Source organism: Puma concolor, chromosome A1, assembly GCF_028749965.1.
Source record: "Puma concolor isolate L17-30 chromosome A1, mPumCon1.1.hap2, whole genome shotgun sequence".
NCBI classification, from domain to species: Eukaryota; Metazoa; Chordata; class Mammalia; order Carnivora; family Felidae; genus Puma; species Puma concolor.
This window is the reverse complement of record NC_141667.1, coordinates 125,725,798-125,751,520: the sequence shown is the minus strand read 5'-3', so window position 1 is coordinate 125,751,520 and position 25,723 is coordinate 125,725,798. Positions and strand designations below refer to the sequence as shown.

At 37.9% G+C, this 25,723-nt stretch overlaps 1 protein-coding gene across 4 annotated transcripts in view; it reads left to right on the top strand.

The window, feature by feature from the left end:
• Positions 1–25,723, top strand: part of CTNNA1 (catenin alpha 1) — a 311,490-nt gene that overhangs the window by 188,240 nt on the left and 97,527 nt on the right. For all 4 annotated transcript variants that reach the window (XM_025924622.2, XM_086702905.1, XM_086702902.1 and 1 more), the window contains exons 5-7: positions 575–694; positions 8,857–9,126; positions 12,043–12,246. In XM_025924622.2, coding sequence (XP_025780407.1) covers positions 575–694; positions 8,857–9,126; positions 12,043–12,246 — 594 coding nt within the window. The remainder of the gene's footprint in view (positions 1–574; positions 695–8,856; positions 9,127–12,042; positions 12,247–25,723) is intronic.

The following is a 25,723-nucleotide window of genomic DNA, read 5'->3' as shown; positions in this document are numbered from 1 at the left end:
TGTATCTCGTACCGATAGTGCTATGATTCTCTTTAGTCTTCATTCTGATGCAGAACATGTAGCAAAGATAATGTTTTGACTCCTTCTCTCTGCAGTAGTGATTAAGCATTTCCTTGTACCAGTAGAGTTCCAGAGTTGAGAAACCAAGATAGTTTAAATTGTATTGTTTTATTTTTATATATTTGTTTGTTTATTTATGTTTATTTTTGAGAGAGAGAGTGCAGACAGACAGAATCCAAAGCAGTCTCCAGGTTCTGAGCTGTCAGCACAGAGCCTGATGTGGGGCTCGAAATCACAAACCATGAGATCATGACTTAAGCTGAAGTGAGATGCCTTGAGCGCCACCCACATGCCCCTAAATTGTATTGTTTTAGATAGCACGGTATATTGCTCTTCTTCCCACTTCCCATAAAATTCCCATGTAGTAACTGCTCAAATGTTTGAGGGTCATGTAAACTGAAGAGGGAGTTTGGATTGCTGAGGAACTGTTAAAAGGAATAAAATGTTATAGATCTTTTTTATATACATATTTGTATTGTTTAGAATTTTTCTTATTTAGGAGTGTGTTTTATAGGTGGAAGATGGTATCTTGAAACTGAGGAATGCTGGCACTGAACAAGACTTAGGAATACAGTATAAAGCCCTGAAACCTGAAGTGGATAAGCTGAACATTATGGCAGCCAAAAGGCAACAGGTATAGTCATGATTTGGGGACATATTAAAATTGTTTATATTATTATCTTGTGGGAAAAAGTGATTTTAACCTGAGTTTTCTGAAGGTACAATTACCACCCTCTGACAGTATAGTTCCATTAAAACATTTAATTTGTGAAGTATCCTGTCACTATTGTGTTGTTAAGTTGCATTCATGTTATGCTTCTACTTTAGTTCTTGTGAAGATTGTGCTTTAAACTTTTTTAAAGTTTATTTGAGAGAGATAGAGAATGGGGGAGGATCTGAGAGAGAAGGGGAGAGAGAGAGAGCGAGAGAGAGAGAGAGAAAGAGAAAGAGAAAGAGAAACCCATTGCAGGGCTTGAACCCACAAACTGTGAGATCATGAGTTGAGCTGAAACCAAGAGTTGGATGCTTAACTGACTGAGCCACCCAAGGGCCCCTTAAAATTGTGCTTTAAATAACTTGGTGTCTGGACAGATGATAAGGACTTTGTTATGTGCCTTCAAGGATTAACTTCAGTTGGCATTGGAGTGTAATTCAGATTTTTAAAAACCATAAGCCAGTTGAAACGTATTGGAATTACTGGCATATCAGAAACTATCACTGCTCTGCCCCCATGTTTGGTCACTTTTCAAGTTATTTCTTATAAATCATTCTTAATAGTTTCCTTAGTGTTATGAATTTGTGTTGTGTGGCATGTGGATCAGTCGTCGTCGTCGTCTTCTTCTTCTTCTTCTTCTTCTTTTTAAGTTTATTTCTTTTTGAGGTGCAGAAGAGGGAGGTTCAGAGAGAGAGAGGGAGAGAGAGAATCCCATGCAGTCTATGCTCTCAGTTCAGAGCCCATCATGATCTCACCAACTGTGAGATCATATCCTGAGCCGAAATCACGAGTCGGATGCTTAACTGACTGAGCCACCTGTGTGCTCCTGGATCATTGTTCTTATTTTTCCAAGCTTTGCTATCATTTTGGTGTTTTGGCTTTTAAGGTGCTTTAAGTCTTTTCTATGGTCTTCCTGTTGAATGCAGTATGTGCTCTAGGGGAGATGCACGTGTCACCATTCAGTTTCTTAAAATTTCCATAGTTTTGATCAGGCTTGTGCTTTTTCATAAAGCTCTGAAAAGATAAATTCTTGTTATCATTTGCTTATACTTGTATCAGTTAGGATATTTCATGCTGCAGTTCAGAAAATCCAGCTCCAAAACTGCTTGAACAGTGGGGGATTTATTTTCTTACTAATCAGAAGTCCCAAATTAGGTGTGATTTTGAGGTAGCTAAGATAAAAGGTTTTGCAACTATCATCATGGATCCAGGTTCTTGACCTTTTCCAGCACTGCAGTGTTCACTGTCCCTGGTACTGGATGGCTGTAGAAGCTCTGGGCATGGTATTTGTACAGATCACTATGTCCAGCAAGCAAAAAAAAAAAAAAACCAAAAAACCAACAACAACAAAAAACAAAAAACTGTTTCTTCCATAGGTCTTTTTTAGAAGCAAATGATCTAGAAGCCCTTAACAGATTTGCCCTAAATCTTAATTTTGTAACATACCCATTCTTCACTGATTATGAGTGAGAAGAAATCAGTTGTTATGTCTGACTCTGTGACAAAGATCTCCCCTCTGGTCTGGGATGAGAGTATCTTTCTTCAGGACAGGGACACCCAAAAAGGGCTCTGACACGCGTAAGGAAATGGAGTCAGTACTGTAAATGTCCAATATATGCCAGTCTCAGCTTTGCATACTTCTTAGTAACTTTCAGTAGTATAATAGTATAAAATCTTTACCCCATAGGATTGAAAAGATTAAATTAAGTAATGTATGTAAAGTATTTAATATGATTATGGACCATATTTCAAGCTTAGGTTATGATCAGACTGAATTTGCACATATGAGATCCTGGTTTTACATTTCCATTACTTAATATTAGACATTATAATATACCTAGATTTGGTATATTGCCTAAGTAATTTAGTTCATGTAGACATAGTTTGTTTTTATCATTTATTCCTGTGTTGGCTTATGTCTCCATCAAATAAATCACAAATAAGTTTTTTTGTTTTTGTTGGGCCTCATTGATTCTAAAAACTTGTTTTGTAATTCCGTAAATATCCATGCTGGACCAATTATGTTTACAATTTATTTAATGTTTTTGATGTAAATTCTCATTTGTTTTTTTGTTTTTGTTTCGTTTTATTTTAAAAAATGTATGAACATTTTTAATTTATTAGTATTTTGAGAGAGAGAAAGAGAAAGAGAAGGAAGTGGGGAGGGGATTAAGGAGAGAGAGAATCCTAAGCAGGCTCTGCACTGTCAGCACAGAGCCTGACTTGGGGCTCGATCTCATGAACCATGAAATCATGACTTGGGCTGAAATGAAAAGTTGGATGCTCAACCGACTGAGCCACCCAGGTGCCCCTAAATTCTCATTTAAATACATGAAATAAATGTTAGTTATACTTAAAAAATAAAGTTTGGTGAATAGTCCCACAGTCATAATGCCTAGTCTGATTTTGGTTTATGAAGGCTTATTATTTGAGGAAAGTGAGAAAATTTAGACTGACACTATATTGCCTATCTTTGCAAAATGGTAGAATAGGTAAATTGATGTTGTTCTTGAGATAGAACACAATGATAGTCCAGACCTTTGTATGCTATTGGAAAAACTTACTGAAGAGTAATGCTGCCTGACTTTTTTTCTTTTTAATGGTTGTTTATTTTGAGAGAGAGAGAATACATGCTCATGAGCAGGGGAGGGGCAGAGAGAGAGAGAATCCCAAGCAGGCTATGCGCTGCCAGCACAGAGCCCAACACAGGGCTTGATCCCACAACCATGGGATCATGACCTGAGCTGAAATCCAGAGTCGGACGCTCAACTTACCCAGCCATCCAGGTGTCCCAATGCTGCTTGACTTTTTAATTTTGTGTGCCATGAATACATGAAGAGTTCCTTAAACATAATCCCTGATGTATTTAAAAAAAAAAAAAAAGTAGTAAATTTCAAATACTTCTGAAATAAGATGTAATTAAAATCTTGAAGTTATTATTTAACATGCTGAATGGTTTTCTGTTTGCCTCTCTATATCTGTTTTCTACCCTTGTTCATCCTTTTCTTTGCCCCAGGGATCTGACCTGTCTGGACAGCCTCCAGGGCTTCTTTGCCCTCTAGTCCTGGTTGGGTTTGGCCAGTGGTAGCATCAGTAGGAGATCAGAGGAGATAGGAGATAGAGGCTGGGGTTTATTCCCCTGGCTCCCACCCTGCTTGTTGCTCTGGGTGGCTAAAGTCATAGCCCCTGTTGGGTGGTATTCTCCACACACCTTGCTCTCTGGATTCTGGTAACTGTTGCCTCCTTGTTTCTTCAGGCCTAAGTGACTTAACAGCCTTGTGGTTTCCCTGTACTTTCCTTATACCTTTGTAGCAGAGTCCCTAAAACGTCTTTGAGTTAGTTTGATTGTACCAGCTGTTTTCTATTGTACCTTGATTGATACATGTTTCCGTTTTAAAGTTTGTTTTGGGTTTTGTAGTATGTCCTGGTCACTTGTAGTTTTAATTGGGCCTAATTCTTTAACCTTCAACTGTGGCTTTCTGCAGTAGAATCCATTGAGTAAGTTGGCCATGGGCTTCTTTGTGCCTCCTGTTGATAAAATAGTCTTTTGTAGGACCTGGGTCTTGGTGGTGTATATTCCTATAAACTAGTGCTTTTCTTGGGAATTAAATTGCTACTCATTTTATCCTAAGGTCCCAGCCTGGTAGAAACTTCATTCTTCCTTTTGGATGTTGCCCAGTGTTCTCCTTCAGTAACTGGTAACAGTTTTTCACACTGTGTGTTTTCTGGCAGAATTCCTCTCCTGCTATATGCGTAGCCCCTAGACTGTTTTCACCTTTAACGTCTTCTCTGCTCAGGCATGATATGTAATAATTAAGCTTCTCATTGAACCTCTTATCTTTGCAGACAGCCCGAGTCCAGAAAAGGGGTATTTCCTCAAGAGCAGTATTTGGGTGTGATGTATATAATACTAGCTCCTTTAGCGTCCCTTATATCATTTAAGCAGCAACTCCCCACCAAGGAAATGCTAAGCCTCCTAAGGTCTGGAGGCTCTTTGGAGTTTACCTTTTTCTCCTTAATGTTTTTCTGGAGCATGGTGTGGTGGTGGTAAGGATGTTGCTGAAAATAATAATGAGTAACTCTAAAAAGGTGTTTACTATGTGCTACACACTGTTACAAACCCTTTATAAACACACATTCATTTAATCTTCACAGTATAAGGTAGATGCTGTAATTGATAGATACTCATTTAAAAAGATGTTCATTCACTTATTTTTGAGAGAGAGCACACAAGCACGAGTGTGTGGGAGGCAGTGAGAGAGGTAGAGAGAGAATCCAAAGCAGGTTCCGCTATCACTCAGAGCCAGATGAGTGGCTTGATCTCTTGACATGAGATCGTAACCTGAGCCAAAATCAAGAGTTGAACACTTAACCAACTATACTCATCTTTATAAATCAAAGAACTGGAGTACAGGGAGGTTAAATAACGTGGCAAGGTCATTCATCTAGTCAGAATTGGAGCCAGGTTTTTAATCCAGGCTGTCTGCCTCCAGGGGCAGAGATTTTGTCTGTTCAAATGGCTTTTACAATCCCTGGTGCTTAGAATATTGCTTGGATATGGTAGTGTTTACTAAATATTTAATGAACAAGTGAATAAGCCACTTTGCTGTACTGCACATCCATCCTGGAATGGGATTCTAAATGTGGTTCTAATCTGTTATTTTCTTGGGCTGGAATATAATTTGCTCACTATAAGTGTTGAATTTCCTTTATACTGCAGGCTCTTCTTTTACTGTAGAATAGATGGCAGAGGTGGGGGTGGGCCAGCACTGACCTTAGTCCCTGTGAGGAGAACTGCATGTGCCTCCTGTGGTCAGTTCTGTCTCTTAGTCTGATAGAGATGGAGGACCTGCATGTTTACCAAGTACTGGGTGGTGGATGTTCCACCCACCCAGGTACTAGAGCTTGTTGAGGCATTTGGTAAAAACGTAATGCTTCTTACCTAGTCTATGAACTCTGACTTTAATGATTTTTTTTCCTGAAAACTTGAACAGACACAGTGGTAATGGATAGTAATGAATTTTTTGTGTAAATGAATATGGACTAACTGGGTTTGTCTATGGACCTTTTCTTTAAGTGTAGTTGTTTGAATTCAAGAGAAGACATCTGATCACATGTGTCTATGGGTACAATTTTATATTAACAGTATAAAGAGGGAAATGAGAGGAAACTTGTACTTGAATTTCCAGCTCTTGGGTAGAAGGAGTGCTATAGATTACTTAGAAGTAAGCTTTTATTTTTTGGTCACTGCATGTGATGCATGTGATGGTTAGTTGAAATCACGTTGAAAGCAGTCATTTCTTCTTCATGTTTTCTGTTTGCTCCTGAGTGTGCTTGAAACACAATTGGATTGATAAAGTTTGGGAAAAATTGGCTAAAGTAGACCAAGGGACTCTGATTTCATAGGTAATCTATTATATTCCTTAATAGCTCATTTTTTTTCACCAATCCAGATTACTTATCACTGTTACATATTTTGAAAATGATACTTAAGATTATTATTCTTATAATAGTAAATAGTGCTGCCTTGTGATAGTGCCCATTTTCCTGTGTTTACTTAACAAAATCTAGTTTCTTTGTACTAAGACAAAAGTAGTTCTTGAGAGAAAGCTGAACACTTTAGCAGTTAGGACAAATGATGATATATAGTTGTCATTTTCATCATAGGTTAAAATATATCCCCCTTACTTGGTAAATAGAAATCTCTCAGGCATAAACTGTGATGAGGACAAGACGTGTAGAAAATGCCACACACAACATGTGCATCAGCTGCTTAAGTATAATGGTTACCCTTGCCCCTTGTCATAGCTTGAATCTTGAGGTGATCATCAGTTCTCTAAATCCATGGCGTCCTGTTTCTGAATATTGTACCTACTCTAGTCTTTAGAAAGGTAGAAGTTCTCATACCAGGCCAGGCAGGGGCTTTAGGAAAGTCAAGTGTTGAATAGTAATTCTGGCATCTATTAACTTTAGGTCACCACAAGTGTCTTTGGTAACCTTTGTAAGAGACTGTACTGATCTAGGTTATAAATACTTAGGGAAGAATTCCAAAGCTAATTGCAAAGCATTTTATAAAACAGAGGACGATATAAGTACTTAGATGCAAATGCCTCCCTAGAAGACTTCAGAGTCTCTGAGGTTGTGGTGATGGCCAGGCATTTAGAAAATGCCACACAGAATGTACCCACCATCTGTTTTAACTTAATGGTTAGCCTTAGCCCCCTGTCATTGCTTGAATCTTGAAATGATCACTGATTCTCTAATAAATCCATAGGGTCCTGTTTCTGAGTATGTTGCCTAATGTACTATGCTACAGGGCATTTGGAGTGCTGTGAGCTATTACTTGCAATTCAGATTCCAAATGAGAAAAGAACTCTAGGAAGAAAAGTAAGCTGTCATATTATACAAGGTTTGAGTAAAGATGCAAACCTAAAATAGATAGTGAAATGAAGTATCAGAAGAAAGAAACCACTTAGATGTCTCTAATGCTTAATTAGGAACTCCTCTAAAAAGATGAGCCATTAAATGGCTAAATCAGACTTCAAAGTGAGTTATTGACTTTGGCCTTTCTTAGTTAATTTTCTCTTACTGTTTACACATGTAATACTCTTTTAAAACATTTAAATTTGTACTGTAGGGTTTAGTTGGTGTAATTAACATTAGAATTCTATTCACAGGTAAAATAGAACAGATCAGGTGGTCAGTTAGTGTTAGCACTTCTAATTCTCTTTTGTGGTGGTAATACATACTTACTAAAGACTTAAGTCTCTCCCTCTCCTCCTGAGCACTTTGAGTAATAATGGGATACCAGAAATATCCTCTTCCTATCTTGCTTATTTGTCACTTATTTGGTATCACTTATTTGTCACTTAGTATTTCCACTCAACCTAATAGATGCCAGTAGTAAGAACCATGCTAGGAATCTCAAGTTTTTTTAAACTGTGGATTATAATTATGGCGTAGAGGAAATTGAAAAGGACAGTTTCACTTAAGACTGCATGTGTATAAAGTATTACAATAAAATGGAAACCTTTTGAGAAAAAGAGTGTGTGAGTAGAGGAGAGGGGCAGAGTGAGAAAGAGAATCTCAAGCAAGTTGCACACTCAGTACAGAATCTGATGCGGGTCTGAATCCCAGGACTCTGGGATCATGACCTGAGCTGAAATCAAGAGTAGAATGTTCTCAAATGACTGAGCCACCCAGATGCCCCAGACAATCAAATAAAAACCTTTCGAATTAAAGTCATGGAGCACATGAGTCTCAACTTTATGCCTTAATGACCTATGTCCTAAGGCCATCTTTGGGATGGGGAGTGGGGTGGGGGAGTTGTGTACTTAAGAGAACAGCTTGGCGCATCCTCACCTAGTTGGTTTGCATAGTTCATGTACATCTGTGGTGTCCCAACCCAAATTAACAAAACTCTTATAATGAACTTTTGTGACTTAATGACAAGTACTCAAACTAAATCTTACCCTATTTAAATGTGTATTTGAATGATTTTTCTAATTTGGTTGGAATAGGTACATACAACTTTATGTAGTTGTGATGAAGGTGCCTAGTCAATTTTGTGCTTTGATTTTTAGTTAGTGCTATGCTAGGTGGCTTACATGCATTATCCCATTTGATCCTCAGGACAGTTAGAAGACAAATATATTATGTTCCTGTTTTACAGAAGGTGAAACTGAGTATCGGGATTTTATTTTATTCTATTTTTAAAGATTTTTATTTTTAAGTAATCTCTACACCCACCATGGGGCTTGAACTTAGAACCTAGAGATCAAGAGAGTCTCATGTTCTAATGACAGAGCCAGGCAGGTGTCCTCAGGATGGGAATTTTAAATAAGATCACAATAGCCAGGTAAAAGTAGAGCTGGAGATTCAAATTCAGAAGTGTCTGGTTTGGAAAAGTTTGAACTCTATGTACTGACCCAGGCTGCCTCCTTTGTTATGAAGCTAAACTGTTAATGAAAGTATTGTGTCTAATTAGTAGAAATTCTTAACTTTTCAGCATTTACTGACAAGTTTTTTTATGATTACAACCCATATAAAGACTGCTCCAATTTCTTGTTTTCCTCTTATAGGAACTGAAAGATGTGGGCCATCGTGATCAGATGGCTGCAGCCAGAGGAATCCTGCAGAAAAATGTTCCGATCCTCTATACTGCGTCCCAGGCATGCCTCCAGCACCCTGATGTTGCAGCCTATAAGGCTAACAGAGACCTGATATATAAGCAGCTGCAGCAGGCGGTCACAGGCATTTCCAATGCAGCCCAGGCCACTGCATCAGACGATGCTTCCCAGCACCAGGGTGGAGGAGGAGGAGAACTGGCTTATGCGCTCAATAACTTTGATGTAAGTTACACTTGGGAAGAAACATCAGGTTCTCCACCATCTATCCAAAGTTAAGAGACTTCTAGGGAAATGTGATCAAGGTTTCTGATGAAAGTTCAATTTCTACTTAGATTTGTAATCTATGTCAAAAGAAATTTTAGAAATCTTCAGTCAGTTTGATCTGACTTGGCCTACAACGTTTTTCTTGTTCTTTTTCTTTTGTGTTAAAGTTATGAATTCTTTTATGTAACTTATGTGTCCTATCCGATCATTCTCTGTTGAAGATAGGAGTTTGGTTGATTTCACCCAAGATTTTAACCTTTTGGTAGATGAAAGCTCTCTGAGATACAGAGGCAAAGTGTATGTAGACTCTCCCGTCCTGGAGCCCACAGATACATCATAAGTGATTACCACAGAGTATCTTCAATGTTGTCCTTACTTGTGTGCCTAGATGATATACTTCTCAATAATCACAAAATTTAATCAAGTAGAAGGAAATTTGGGCCTAAAATACTTTCTTAGCATAATTCCATATAATTATCTTTTATGGTTGGTGCCATGGGTCTGTTCTTTGTATGCATTCTGTGTGCACACTGTTCTGTGTATCAACTCTAACCTTAATTCTTTTGGTGGGTTTTGTGTTTTTTTCAAAAACTTCAACCCACGATGCCTCATGGCTTCCAGTAGATGGCAGCAGTTTAAGATTTTTTTTAAGGTTTTTTTTTTTTTTTTTTTTTTTTTTTTTAAGCCAACTGGTTGGGTTACATTAAAAAAAATTGTTTTTTTAAATATTTATTTTTTTATTTTTGAGAGAGACTGAGCACAAGCAAGGGAGGGACAGAGAATGAGGGAGACACAGAATCCGAAGCAGGCTCCAGGCTCTGAGCTGTCAGCACAGATTATGACGCGGGGCTTGAAGTCACCAACCGTGACATCATGACCTGAGCCAAAGTTGGACACTTAACCGGCTGAACCACCCAAGCACCCCTACATTTTTATAAACAAACAAATAAGTTTAATAAATATTTAATAATTATAAATATTTAACAAATATAATAAAAATTAATTAATTAATTGATTGATTTAGGGAGATTATGAGTGGGAGAGGGGCAGAGAGAGAGGAGAGAGAGAATCCCAAGCAGGCTCCACACTGTCAATGCAGAGACCGATGCAGGGCTTGAACTCACAACTGAGATCATGGTCTTGAGCCATAATTAAGAGTCAGGATGCTTAACTGACTTAGCCACCCAGGTGCCTCTATTTTTTTAATTAACCTAGGAGAAAATTGACTAGCCTGTGGCCAGCATCTTTTCATAAGTAGGAATACTTTGAAATATAGAGTCTGTATAATGGGATGCATTTTGTTTTAAAGTTTTTCCTTGCCTTTAACTATCCTTACTTTGTCTCACCTTTTACTTTGGCTTGGGCAACTGATCCTTGCTGCTGTACATGGCTGATTTAAGACTTCATAAATCGTAAAGACATTGTTAATTCTACAGATCATGGTGTTAGAACTGACTTTTTACCCTGGAGCCTTAAACATTAAATGACATTATAGCAAACATTTACCATGCATCTTATAATTTATTGGCACTTTTTTCCATCCCCCTCAAATTTGGCAGTTTTAGGTATTGGCCTCTTTGAAGGCACTAAGGATTACATTTTGCCCTAACTTGAGTAGTAACTGCCAGAGCCCACTTAACCTCTTAGGGCTAGAGTGAAACTTCATATAATGAGGGGGTTGGACGAAATGATCATAAGCCTGTTGCAGCTCAGTGACTCTATTAAAATTCTGTCACGATTCATTCTTCATTCCTGTTGGTCAGAAGGCATTGTGTATTCAGTTTTGAATACACAGTAAAAAAGAAAAATATCAGTTAAAACGTAGGTTAATAATGAACTTGAGGCATTGCATTTTCAGTTTTGAAACTGATGATTCTTGGGAAGGGAAAGAAGAAATAGATGTATACTTACTGTCAAAGGGCAAGCTTTTTTAAAGAAAAAACTTGGCATTTAACTTGAAATGAGTGCATAAGAATAGTCCCTATAAAAAAAAGTTAAATGCAAAATATTTGCACAGACATTTACCAGTGTCAGAATAAATTGTATCAAGTGGAAAAGTTGGAGGGAGGCCAGTAGCTGCTGTCCTTGGGGTATTGATGTTTGACCTTGTACTTAAAGCTTGCTTGTGACCTCACCTCATGCATCACTGGTGAAGCTGGATTTAAGTGGAGTGGGGGGGAGTGAAGAGGAGACAGTGAGGATTTCTTCTTACTGGGGCAGTTATACTTCACAGGGTGGCTTTGTTGGGATGGATTGTTATCATCTCTCACAGATCAGCTGGAAGCCTTTAGGTAAAGAAAGCCTCTTATTTAGACATAACAGGATAAATTTGACTGCATTATTTATGCAGTTAGATGAGATGTATAAGATGAGGAAAATAGATTGGAATTGATTGTAAATGCATCTCTTTCTCAAACTTTGAGGATAGAGTCGTTCTGTTTTTATTGTTTTTTTGCTGTGAAATAGTTTGGCTAATGTCATGGAGCAGTTTTATACTCTACGTAGAAAAGGAAAAGAGAGCTAACTTATTTTCCTTGCAGTTCTCATTTGGTAACTTCACTAGTAATGTGTAAGCTGACACGTAGATGTTCAGATTCAGTAGCATGAACATGATTTTTATGCTGGCATAATTTATATTTGCATTTGTGGTAGATCTTACCTAGGCCCCATTCAGTTGGAAGTATTGCTTCCAGTTCCTTTGAGAACTACCATAGGGCAACTTGTATGTCTCTCATCTACCAAGAAGTATAACTTTCTTTTAGGCATTGGAGTTTTTGTATTAAATCTTGATGTTTCTGATCAATACTTTCCTCACCTTGAATAATGGAGGGAACAGAGGTGAGCACTAAGATTCAATAACACTTTTCTCTGCAGAAACAAATCATTGTGGATCCCTTGAGCTTCAGTGAGGAGCGCTTTAGGCCTTCCCTGGAGGAGCGCCTAGAGAGCATCATCAGTGGGGCTGCCCTGATGGCTGACTCGTCTTGCACACGTGATGACCGGCGTGAGAGAATTGTGGCAGAGTGTAATGCTGTCCGCCAGGCCCTGCAGGACTTGCTCTCAGAGTACATGGGTAATGTGAGTATTCGAATTTTTCTTTGAAGTAAGAGGTGTTTTTCATAACAGATGCTGGATCTCAGATGTTTAAAAAAAATTTTTTTTTAATGTCTGTCTATTTTTGAGAGACAGAGAGGGGTGGGAGCAGAGAGAGAAAGAGGAAGACACAGAATATGAAGCAAGCTCCAGGCTCTGACCTGTCAGCAGAGAGCCCGATGTGGGGCTTGAACTGTGAGATCATGACCAGAGCCAAAGTCAGATGCTTGACCAACTGAGCCACCCAGGCACCCCTGGATCTGAGATGTTTTAACTAAAAATGACAAGTATGTTCTTGGCTCCGTGACCCTTTACAGTGGGGCAGAATTTTCAAGGAATGCATAAATAAACGGGGTTCTGTGTTCCCCATCTTTTTAAAAAAATACTTATTTTTGAGAGAGAGACACACACACACACACACACACACACACACACACACACACACAGAGTGAGTGGGGGAGGGGCAGAGAGAGAGAAAGAGACACACACACACACACACACACACACAGAATCTCAGGCAGGCTCCAGACTCCGATCTGTCAGCACAGAGCCTGACGTGGGGCTTGAACCCATGAACTGTGAGGTCAGGACCTGAGCCGAAGTCAGACACCCAACTGACTGAGCCATGCAGTTGCCTCTCCCAACTTTTCCTAATGAAAAATTTTTAACTTGTGAAAATCATAGAGTGAACACCTATTTTTTATCTAGATTCATTAGTTATTATTTAGATACATGTGTATATTTGTGTATATAAATGTATGACGTATTTCTATAGATATATACATACATATAACATTTTTTTCTATTAAACATTTGGAAGTTGCTGACATTGTATTGCTTAAACACTAAATATTTCAGCCCCCATGTCCTAAAGATAATGGCCTTCAGTATCCTCAAAATTTCCATTATCACATCTAGGTGGCCATCTAATTTTGGGCAAAAAGGAATGGTGAGAATATTTATAGTTGGGAATTTTTTTCGTGAACCGTATAGAATGTCATAAGACTAGGTAATTACCAACTAGAGCTGTATTAGGCAAACTGAGTAGTAATTTTGAATTTTTAAGGTTTGTGTTTAAAAACTGGTGCTGTTAAAAAATAGGAAAAAAAAAGCAGTGCTGTAAAAAATTTTTTCCGTTAGGTAATACTGTATCTACTAATTTTTATTTCTGTTGTCATTATCTTCCTATTTCCTTTAATACTTCAATTCCAGTTGTTTAACGCTTGGAGTTATTGTAATTTATACCTTGTACCCAGTATTTACTGTTGCAGGAAAGGAATAAATTAAATAAAATTTATATAAAATCATTTTAAAGGGAAAAAGAACAATACAAACTGGTTCTTACTAGTGATTTTTGCCTGTTTAATGCTTTTCAGGGAAAGGTCTTGATACTTTCTCATTTATTCATTTGCTGTACATCTTATTTGTTCACTTATATGCCTATTTAAGTGAACGTATAATAGTGGGTCATGATGGAGTTCCTAGGAGGAGGATGAATGCCTTAGTGTGTTTATCTTGTTTCTACCGTATTGTGAAATTAGTGAAGCATATTGAATTTTTTAAGCCATTGCCATGTTTTGATCATATGCAGTCTACCTCAGAAAAATGAGATTAGAGGCTTAGTTAAATCAAATGGAAAAAGCAGTTGATAAGTCATAGTGAAAATGTGGTGCACATTTAAAAAACCTTATCTAAGTTTGAAAATCAGAAAATATAAAAAAATGGATAATTTGAAGAATGGTTCATGATAGTAAGAGTTTTAAACGGGGGCGCCTGGGTGGCTCAGTCGGTTAAGTGTCCCACTGTTGATTTCAGCTCAGGTCATGATCTCACGGTATGTTGGTTCCAGCCTGCATTGGGCTCTGTGCTGACAGTATGCCTTGGGATTCTGTCTCTCTCTCCCTCTCTATCTCTGCCCCTCCACCTCCCCTGTTTGCTCTCTCTCTCTCTCTCTCTCTCTCTCTCTCTCTCTCTTTCTCTCAAAATAAACAAATACAGTTAAAAAAAATTAAAAAAAAGTTTTAAACAGGGAAACAACGGACTCTGGGTATGTGTGTGGATCAGTTATCTGCTATCACATGTAGTACAGTAGTGGTAAAAAAAAAAAAATCTAATGCAGTTATGATTAGGAAAACACTTTGAAAACAGTCTTTGGGGGGGAAGAATATGTGGTAAGTATGTTCTTAGTGCTCCATATGAGAGCATCCTAACCATTCTGCATATGAGAGCTTCCTAATGATCCCTTGAGTCTTGGGGTTGGTTGGATCTTGGGCTAGTTGTCTCTGGTCGTGAGTAACCTTCTAGTTTCTCTCCAGAGTGTCATACAAGTAATATTTTCAGTTTGTGCTATGGATGTAAGTAAACGTAGGAAACACTCATTTATACTGGAAGACCTGAAGACTATAACATCACTCTTACATAATAACATTTTATTATGTACGGAAAACTAGAACAATGATCTTTGTTTGGCTTAAATTTAAAGATCATGGTGGATATTTAGAAAGATATTATCTTGAGATTCAGATTATACTTTATTTTATTTTTTATTTTTTAAATTTTTTAAATGTTTATTTATTTTTGAGAGACAGAGAGAGAATGAGCAAGGGAGGGGCAGAGAGAAAGACACAGAATTTGAAGCAGGCTTCAGGCTCTGAGCTGTCAGCACCAAGACTCAGGCAGGGCTCAAACTCACAAGCAGTGAGATCATGACCTGAGCCAAAGTCAGATGCCCAACAAACTGAGCCACTCAGTCACCCTGAGATTCAGATTATATTTTAGAAGATTGTCTCTGGGCATATTTTTCTTAAAGATAAAATATTTAGTTCCTTTGTATTGACTCCTGTAACCTTGAGCAGGCTAGGTGCTGTCAAAAGTGATGGAGTGAAGATAAAGTGGAGGTGGGGGGCTTGGGGGAGAGGGCAGTGAAGCACATTTGAAAGCTTAGTAAGTAATAGGGTCTGCAAGAAGCAGAAGCAACTGGGATTATAATTTTGCTTATTTATGAAGCTTTCAAAAACATATAGAACCTTTGGTAACAATAACTGACAGTGTCTGCCTATCACTCTGTTCATACTGAGTATGTGTCACATGCAAAGTCGAGTGCTGGGCACTGTGTAAAAGGAGGAATGATGCACTGATCGTTTCCTTTTGAGAGGGTCTCTATAGAGCATGTATAATAATGACAATTTTTGCTAGTCACTATTTTTATAGATAAAATATAATCTTGCTATAGTCTCTAGTCTTGCTTCTTCATCCTGTGTTGCCACTTAGTAAGTTCCATTGGTTTTCCAAACTCTGTGGCAGTGATTCTGAATTTTGGATGCACATTGGAATCCCTGAGGAACTCTAAAAGAAATCTTGATGTGTAGGTTATACCCCATTTAAATCAGAGTCACTGAATTGAGGTCCAGGTGACAGTATTTTTAAAAGTTCCTCAGGTGGTTCCAGTGGCAGAGAAACTCCTCTGGTGGTTTATTGCATTTGTCCTTTACTGTCTTCACTGCCTTTGCTTTATTCTAGGCTTTACTCAGTTTCTGTGTTTTCTAGCCTGTTCTACTTGCTCAGGCCAGCCTGAGCTTATGCCTTCAGTAGGACATAGTTCATTATGTGTTTGAATTGTTTTCCCACTTCTTTAAAACCTAACCTGCTCTTGGTTCAGGGCCCACATTTCCCCCATCCCTTTGCTGAAGCTATTTCCAACTGCACTATTCTGCATTATTTCTTTGCTGGTTGAAGTTTTGTACCCAATTGTTGACTTCCCTGAATTGTTGCTTAGTTGTATTTTCTTTATCCATGTAATTTCTGTAACTGTGTTTTAAGCTTTTAAAAGACAGGAAATATTTTTAAAATACTCTTTCAGGAACTAGTGTAATACTAGAAGACGTACTTAGTGATTGCTTTATAAACTCATGCTGACTTGGGAGAATGAATAAAACGAACAATTTTGGATATTCATGGTGCTAGGGATAGATTAGTGACTAAAATAAAAAAAGATCCTTCCCCTTATGGGCCTTACATTCTAGAAGGTTACAGGGAAGGAGGCCATGGGTGGTTTACCTCTGCTTCCTGTAGATCTGTCAGTATACAGATGACATTAGTAGAAAAAATTAAACCATGTGCTCTGAAACAAGCAGTGAGGCAAAGTGGTATCCTAGGTCATAGTAGAGTTAAATTTAATTCATCAGGTGAGAGCCAGATTCCCTCTTAAAGGCTCCAAGGGCCAGGAGGCCAACAGCCTTAATGTTCCTACATGCATTGTGGTTTAAAGTGTTGGAAGTTACTTTTGCCTGTATTGCTAACTTAACTGTAGAGAGCTAAGAGATATTGATGTTAAAAGTAATGCATTTGACCCTTACTTACTTAACATTATGGAAATGCCTCAGATGGACGACAATAGAGGTCTTTTGACATTGAATGGATCTTGGTGGTTCCACAAATGATTTCCAGGTTTCCTTGAAATGAAATGTGGTTATTGTGGTTAAGTTTAATTTGTTCCTGCTCTGTCAGCTTAAGGTTACTCCTGGGAGGGTTCTAGAGAAAGAAAAACAGCTTGGATGGGTGTTGTAACCTTAAAAGGTTTAAAAGTAAATGGATTGAAATAAAATGAAATATAATTGAATTTTAAAAATTATCACTTTATTTTTTCATAATTGAAAGTTATGCATATGCAGTAAATTACTGAACCACCACTACCATATGTAGGAATATGCATTCTAATTTTTTCTCCTTTTTTGTATGGAGGTTTAAAAAAATTTTTATATTTTAAAATAGTTTTAACCCTCTTTTTTTTCCCCATGTTTTATTTAATTTGAGAGAGAGAGAGAGAGAGAGCGCGCACACGTGTGTTCCCGTGCACTCGGGGTTCAGAGGGAGAGGGAAGGAGAATCCCAAGCAGGCTCTGTTGTCAGCTCAGACATGGGCTCTGTTGAGGGATATGCTGGTTGTCAATATGTTGCTTTCACCCTTTATTAGGGCATCTGGTTTGAGTTGTTTTCCCAGTAGTAGAATTTACTGTAACCATGCTTATTTGTCTTTGTTACCACACCCATCTTCAAACCCCCAGACCTTTCAAAAAATAAACAAAACTCTTCTTCCCCACTCCCTCACCCCCAGCTGCTAGAAAATTTAAAATTATATAAGTAGTTTTTATTACTTGTTCACATTATATCTCTCTTGGGTAGTTGTAACTACTGGGTAACCAACCAGTTAAGGTGAGTAGATAAGAGTTTAGCATCACCCTCCTCGTTGAATGTCCAAAATGGTACAGTATCCATATATAGTAGCTATCATTGCTTGTATTTTTCATACCTACAACTTTAGTTTTAGACAAAAAAAAATGGGTAGAACTTAGGACCTGGTGAGGATGATGTTGCTTAAGGATAAGTTTTATCTTTGTTCTTGCCCAAAAACATTGGCTACAGTGGTATTAGGATCCTAAAAGAGGAATTCAGTAACTGGGCATTTTTTGGTATTGTACTGGGCATATATTTGAGAGCTTTGACTATGTTAATACAGCAGGTATAAAATTTTTATTTGATTTGGATAATAATTTGATATGGAATGTATGAATAGGATGCAGTTAATAGTCACTTTCAAAGATATATTGTTACTGTAGTGAAGGGAAGCACTTAATTTAGATGCTAATCTCTTCTCAGTTTTGCAAATGCCTTCCTGGAATCATATTAGCAAAGCCAGAGCTTCCCAGGCTTTGAAGGAGTCTTCGAAGAGCTTGTTACTATATCATTTTGTGCTGCATTTCTTATTTTCAAAATTAGAGTAGCTTACTTTTTTTCTGATTATAATTCTGTGTTCGTTATATATCACGTGTACTCCTACCACCTATTTTTGGTGTCCAGCATTCCAGCCTCCATTGTGCATAATGTGTAGATGTACACACATATCTGTTCTTACCATTTCTTCTTTTTTTCTTAAAAAATAAAAAGTAAGGATTATCTGCATACCATATGCCACTGTGCTAAAACACATACATTATTACCTATTTTACTGCCATAATAACCCTTGGTGGTTATTTGCTTAAAAATGAATATACATACAGCTGAGATCTCTGACCTGAAAGTCTGAACTCTTAATACTTTTATCATTGTGCATCTTCACAGCAGCAAATACGATTTTACATCATCATCTTTAAGGCTGTAGAGTTTTCCACTGTTACCGCTTTATAGATGACTATTATGAAATTAAATACTCCACCCTAAATAAGGTAAACCCAGGTGTGGTATAGCTGCTTGAAGTGAGCGGAACACAAAGATTTTTATAGTGTCCTCTCAAGCTAGGCTAAGCTGTCTGGTGTTACTTGAGTGTTACAGATGTTTCAGTTGGCTCCCGTGTGCAGCCACCCAGGCTGAGTTTTGTTATACATTATGCTATGATTTCCATCTTTGTTTGAACCTTTGGGTTTCCTGCAGTAAACTCTCACCTGCATTGCTAGTTCATAGTTCTATAGCTGTGCTTTCGTATGATTTTATTGATTTGTTAGTGTAAGCTTTTCTGTGAGCTGCCTGGCATATTTGGGAGAATTTAGACATAAATAGATGCTGCATTGAATGCAAAATTTGAGCATGTGTCGGACTTGTTTCTATTGATGGAGCAGCATTTATTTAATTTGGAAATCCTAGTTGTCAAAAATTATGTGGTTTTTCTCACGGTGGGAGTGGAGAGTGAACATTTTGTGTTGCTTTCTAAGAGGTTCAAGGTACTTGCTATGGGTGCTACTCTGGAGTTAGGAATTGCAGTATTTATTAATGGCAAGTTTTTAACCTTTTATGTTCAGAAAGATGCATGTTTATGTGTTAAATGAAATGGTACTAGCCTAACGGAGCAGTAGTGGAATGGTCTCTTGAGATTAGGATGATGGAGTAGACATGGAAGCCTGCCCAGTGTCAGGCTGCAGGTGGATTAGGTTTTAGGCTCTGTGAGATTGCTGTTAGACTATCCTTGATATTACCTTATGCTCTTAGGATATCAACAGACCTGAAAAGATTTTATATTAAAAAAATGGGATTAAAGGGTTAAGCCTCTAAACACATCAATATTAGTAAATTTTGCTATGTGGTGGGATAATAGGCAGTATAAATTTTCTTTTGTGTTTTTCTCCACATTTTTTGATGTTGTTTGTTATGGTCATAATGACAGAAGTAAACTAAGACCCTTATTTTATGCATCTTGAATTTTTAGGTGTGTGTGTGTGTGTGTGGGTTTAAAGATTCCATGTTTACATAATCTCTGAAACTAGCATGGGGCTTTTACCCATAGCCCCAAGACCAAGAGTCACAAGTGCCATTGACTGAGCCAGCCAGGTACCCCTTAGGCTTTGTTGATAATCCTGTACTATGTTTATTTTCAAGGGATTATTAACATGGGAAAATTGAGGATTTTTCACTTTAATAAGGCCTTGATTCATCTTTTTAAGATAATAATTCATTCATGACTAGTTTGAAGTGATCAGTTACATGGTTTTTTGTTTTACTATAATATACATTTCTGACAGATGTTGGTCAAAATATAGTCTGTTATCAATGTGTGATAGTGATTGCTTCATCCTTTTCTTGAACTATTTACCCAAATGATTTTTATTATTATTTTTTTTAATGTTTATTTATTTTTGAGAGCGAGAACGTGGGTGAGAGTTGGGGAGGGGCAGAGACACACATACATAGAATCTGAAACAGGCTCCAGGCTCTGAGCTGTTAGCATAGAGCCCGATGCGGTGCATGAACTCACGAATGATGAGATCATGACCTAGGCCGAAGTCAGATGCTTAACCAGCTGAGCCATCCAGGCGCCCCTATCCATGTGATTTTTGACCATGGAAGTATAGAATTGTAAAGTTTAGAATTTGAAAGTGCAATTAGTTATCCAGGGCAAGAGTTGACAAATTATAGTTCTCAGGTCATGCTGTCTTGCTTCCTATTTTTGTAAATAAGATTTTATTGGAACACAGCTCTGTCCATTTGTGTACTTATCATCTATGGCTGCTTTTCCACTACAGTGGCATAGTTGAGTAGTTGTGATCTAGAATGTCTATATGTGACATACATCTAAAACTAAAAGTGAATGGCCTCTAAAGCCTAAAATATTTGCTCTCTGGCCATTTATAAAAGTTTGCTGAGACTTAATTTAGTCCAGACAACTAAGTCTTTTGAAGGTTCTAAATTACAAAATCAGTTTCTTTAATAGATATAAGACTATTTAGGTTATCTGTTTCTTCTTGTATAAATTTTTGAAGTTTGTGACTTTAAAGGAATTGGTCCATTTTATCCAATTAGTGAGAAATTTTATATGCAAGGAGTTGTTTGTAGCATTCTCATAGTATGTTTTTAGTGTTTATGGGGAGCCTGTAGCCATATTCACTAATTCTTTTTATAAATTTTTTTTTATGTTTATTTTTAAGAGATAGAGACAGTGTGAGCAGGGAAGGGGCAGAGAGAGAGGGAGACACAAAATGTGAAGCAGGCTCCATGCTCTGAGCTGTCAGCACAGAGCCTGATGCAGGGCTCACACTCACGAGCCAAGAGTACTTTTCACATGTGATGCTATAGACCGTGTACAGTAAGCTTATGCTTCCATAGAATAGGACTTACTAAAGCTTGATCAAGTAACTTCTCCAGAGCTGCTTTCTCAACTATAAAACAGGGCCATTAATATCTGCTCTTCCATGTGATCTTATTAAAAGGCACAGAGAACCAGTCAAACACGGCTAGGTAAAATGATGAAGGTGGGACAATGGGTAGTGGTATTACAAAACATACGAAAGTGCCTTGAAACAAAAGAGCAGTAAATGAAGTATAGCTAAGAACAAGGTAAACAGAGATCTGCATAGACTGAGACTGAAGGTGTTGTCTCTTTTTTATTTTAGTTTTTTTAATGTTACTTATTTTTGAGAGAGAGAGATAGAGCACCAGCGGGGAAGGGGACAGAGAGAGGGAGATAGAGAATCCGAAGCAGGCTCCAGTCTCTGAGCTGTCAGCATAGAGCCTGATGCAGGGCTTGAACCCACAGACCGTGAGATCATGACCTGAGGTGAAGTTGAATGCTCAACTGACTGAGCCACCCAGGCGCCCCAGGGCTGTTCCCTCTTAAAGAGTGGCACGTCCTTCCTGGCTTTGTGTGACAACTCCTATTCCTTGGTGCTCTCTTCGTGGAGCAAAGAGCCAAAGTGGTAGTCCACACCCCCAGTCCACATGATCTTCAGTTCAAGCATTTAAATCACAACTGACAAGAAGTGTCTTTTTCCCTCCTCCCTTGGTGGGAGGGAGTGGTAGAGAATAGATAACTTACTTGATATGAACATAAAACTATAAAGTGCTATACAGTTGAAAATTGGCATTGTTTTAGAAAGTTGTAATATATTTCCTTTTTCCTCATTTATTCTGTTTGGCCCAAAGAGTAGGCTTTACTTTGGGCAAAGTTGTCATCTGTTGATAATAAGAAATTAATTCATTTAGAATATTGTAATTGTTTAAATGGGCAAACTAGGTGTTTGGGGAGGTTACCTGTTTATTTTATCTAGAATGTCCATATGTGACACACATGTAAAATTAAAGTTTATCAGTCATAACTTTCTTCATTAATATTTTCTGTCTATTGATCTTTGTGTTTTAATGTTTATTTATTTATTTTAAGAGCAAACAAGCAAGTGGGGGAGGGGCAGGGAGAGAGAGAGGGGGAGAGAAAGAGAGAGAGAGAGAGAGAGAGAGAGCCCCAAGCAGGTTCTGTGTGGCCACCACAGAGCCCCATGCCAGGCTTAATTCCCTGAACTATGAGATCGTGACCTGAGCCGAAATTGAGTTGGACGCTCAACCAGTTGAGCCACCCAGGTGCCTCTGTCCATTGATCTCAAATTTTTTTGTAATTACATGTTCTAGAAGACTCATGGTAGTTAATAAAAACTCATGAGTTTCCAAACTGTCCTTGCCAGAGACAGGTATAGTCTGCTGTGCTAGGAAATTTCTTTTTCTCTCATTTCAGGCCTGCTTTCTTGAAAGTTACTTTGGTTTTCATATTTCTTAGTCATAATATAAAATTAGAAGGGTGAAAGTCTGTGGAATGTGATGTTTTCTTCTCTAAGTGAATGTCCTTATTCTTTCTGTTTATTTTGGGTTGAATCTGTGTTCACATCTGATGACTGCTAAGTAAGTGCTTGACAGTCACTAAATAGCTTATTTATTTTAAAGTGGAATATGGATATTTAGAACCAAAATCAGTTCTGAGACTGCTGAGAACTGATTTTGTTTGGTCATTCTCTGAAAATGGCACCGGGACCTTTTCATAATGGCATGATTTGGAGACATAGTATAAGAAAGATACTTTCTTGCAGTGATTTATGCTAAAACATCTGGACAGTAAATTGTCTCACAAGTGTTATTTTCAGATGTGTTGAAATGATTGGCCTCCTGTTCTGGTTTTATTCCAGTTGCAGATTGTCTGACTTTCGGTTTAGTAAAAAATTTGCATTTTGTAATTGTCTACCAAATAGAATGCAGTGTAGCATCTTATTTCAAGGCTTCCTTGCTAATTGTCCTTTAAATTTAATGTCAGAGCTTACTTGTCCTGAATTACTTCTTTCTACTTTGAGGCAGAATTATTGGTTTTGTAGATTTAAATACAAAACTCCTCTTCTAGGAATGAAAAGATTTATGTTTTGGCTTGCCTTTGTTTTGTGTCTGTATGAACATTATTATTACTTGGTATAAAGAACTTTGAAATACTGTGTAAGAAAAGTTGTAAATATTTGACCAGTGATATCCAGTTATCATTTTTAAAGCTCATAATCATAAGTATACTTGTTGCCGGGAAGCAGAACTTACTTGTTTATCGTGCTGCTGCCTTTTTTTTTTTTTTTTTTTTGATGATTATGTACTGTGAAAAATATATAAAACCATTATATGTGGGAAAATTGGTTTTTAAAAGTTGGTTGTTCATATAAATACCCTTAGTGACTTCTCTTGTGATAAAGGATCCCCTTGCCCCTTGACTTTTTCGAAGTGACTATTAAAATTTCTTAATTGAGGAAATGGACTCAAAAGTGTTAGGAGGACATTTGTTGGTCTTTCTCTCTTTCTCTTTCTCTTTCTCTTTCTCTTTCTCTTTCTCTTTCTCTTTCTCTTTCTCTTTCTTTCAAGTTTGTTTACGCAGAGAGAGAGAGAGAGAGAGAGCACACATGTGTGGTCTGGTGAGAAGCAGAGAGGCGGGTAGAAAGAATCCGAAGCAGGCTCCATGCTGTCAGTGCAGAGCCTGACTTGGGGCTCGATCTCAGGAACTGTGAGATCGTGACCTGAGCCAAAATCACGAGTCCAGATGCTTAACTGACTGAGCCACCCAGGTACCCCTGGTTTTTCTTTTTTAAAGCAGTGTTAAATTTTATAGCATTCAGAAAAAAAAAAAATCCAGTTTTAAACACTGGAAATTTCTAATCAGTGTTTTTTAATTTTTATTTTATTTTTAATGTTTTTATTTATTTTTGAGAGAGAGAGAGAGAGAGAGAGAGGGAGAGAGAGATTGAGAGATTGAGTGCAAGCAGGGGAGGGGCAGAGAGAGAGAGGGAGACACAGAATCTGAAGCAGGCTCCTGGCTTTGAGCGGTTAGCACAGAGCCCGATGTGGGGCTCGAACTTGTGAACTACAAGATCATGATCTGAGCCGGAGTTGCACGCTCAACCGACTGAGCCACCCAGGCACCCTGTCTAATCATTGTTTTTTTAAAGCTGACTCTGTTGGCTAGCTCTTCTTTGCTATATCCACAGCTCTTTCATTTTCACAAACTCTAGAAGCTAAAATCAAAAATTTTTTTCTCTTGACTAGGGTTTCCCAGCAAGTACAAAATTAGCTGTTACTTTAAAGCTACCCTGAATCAAGAATTACATTAATTTTAGGTTATAATGATGAATGTCAGTAACTGTATGGTTGTTTATTTATTTATTATTTGAGGCTTTGGTCAAGTGCTAGTTCTTTCAACTCTCAAGAGTTGACATGATTTTAACATTTAAATATGAACATAGATTTATGGAGAATGGTAGATATAGGAGAACCCCTTATTAAATGACACAGTGTTGTGGATGTGTTTAAAAATATTCCAGCAACAAAATAGTATCACAAATGAAACAGGAAAGCAGAAAGTTGATGGTGGTTAAAGCTTGGTGACATTGCATAAGGAATTTGATTTACTGTTGCTAATTCTTTTGGACATGTTTGGAAAATCCCATAGTAAGTTTAAAAAAAAAAAGATATCTCATCATCATTATGGTTATTTGAGTAGTAGTCAGGATAGTAGATGTCTAAGGACATAGTTCTTGCCATCTTTACTGCCCTTCTGAGGGCATTTCTCTGTCTTGCAACCTCTGGAAGACCATCCAGCCCCCTTCTCCATACCCCAGTTCATAGGCTGGCCTGTGTTGTCTCTTAGGCCAATTAGATTCTCTTGAGGATTTGTAAGGGAAAATAATGAGAAAATGATACAATTAGTAAATGGGAACTAAAGCAGGAAATTATGACATTAGTTAGAGTCATGAGGGGTCATGTAGAGTGAATTTGTGATTGAGCAGCAGCTATGAAATAGATGGGCAGCATAGAGGGTAAGAATGGGTCGGGTATTTGAGACTGGAGAAGGATGCAACCAGCTAAGAGGATCTGAGGCTGCCTGTATTGGTACTTGTAAGGCTACTTGTTGAGCTATGCTTGGGTTCTTGTATACTTGTGTCCTTTATCACTAGATTTGGTCTTTTTTTCTCAAAAAGAAGCAAAACTAGTGTATTTATTGGATGATGCAGTTTTTTTGGCTAAAGCACTTTTTTAGAAGGTAGAAAATGGTTATTGCTTAATCATTTAGGCATTCCATGATCTAGTTCCTCAAGCATTAGCAGAGCCATTGCCCTCCCCTGAGTAATTTCTTTCCTTTTTTTTTTTTTAAAGTTTATTTAGTTGTTTTTGAGAAAGAGACCTAGAGAGAGTGAGCAGGAGAGGGCTAGAGAGAGAGGGAGATACAGAATCTGAAGCAGGCTCCAGGCTCTGAGCTATCAGCACAGTGCCTTACGTGGGGCTCAAACTCATGAACTGCAAGATTATGGCCTGAGCTGAAGTTGGACACTCAACCGACTGAGCCACCCAGGCTCAGAAACACCCAGGCTCAGAGCCACCAGGCTCTGAAAGTTGATTTATTTATTTTGAGAGAGATAGTGTGAGTGGGGAAGAGGCAGAGAGAGAGGGAGAGACTCCCAAGCAGGCTCCATGCTGTCAGCTATCAGCGCGGAGCCCCACATGGGGACCCCACCAAGCTTGAGACCATGACCTGAGTTGAAATCAAGCCACTGAGCCACCCAAGTGCCCCTTCCCTGAGTCATTTCTTAAAGCTCTATTATGTATAGTACGAAACTTTTACTTTGTTTTCAACTTGACTATTACATAGTTTAGTAGTAATGTTTACCTTGTTATTCACTAGACTTTGATTG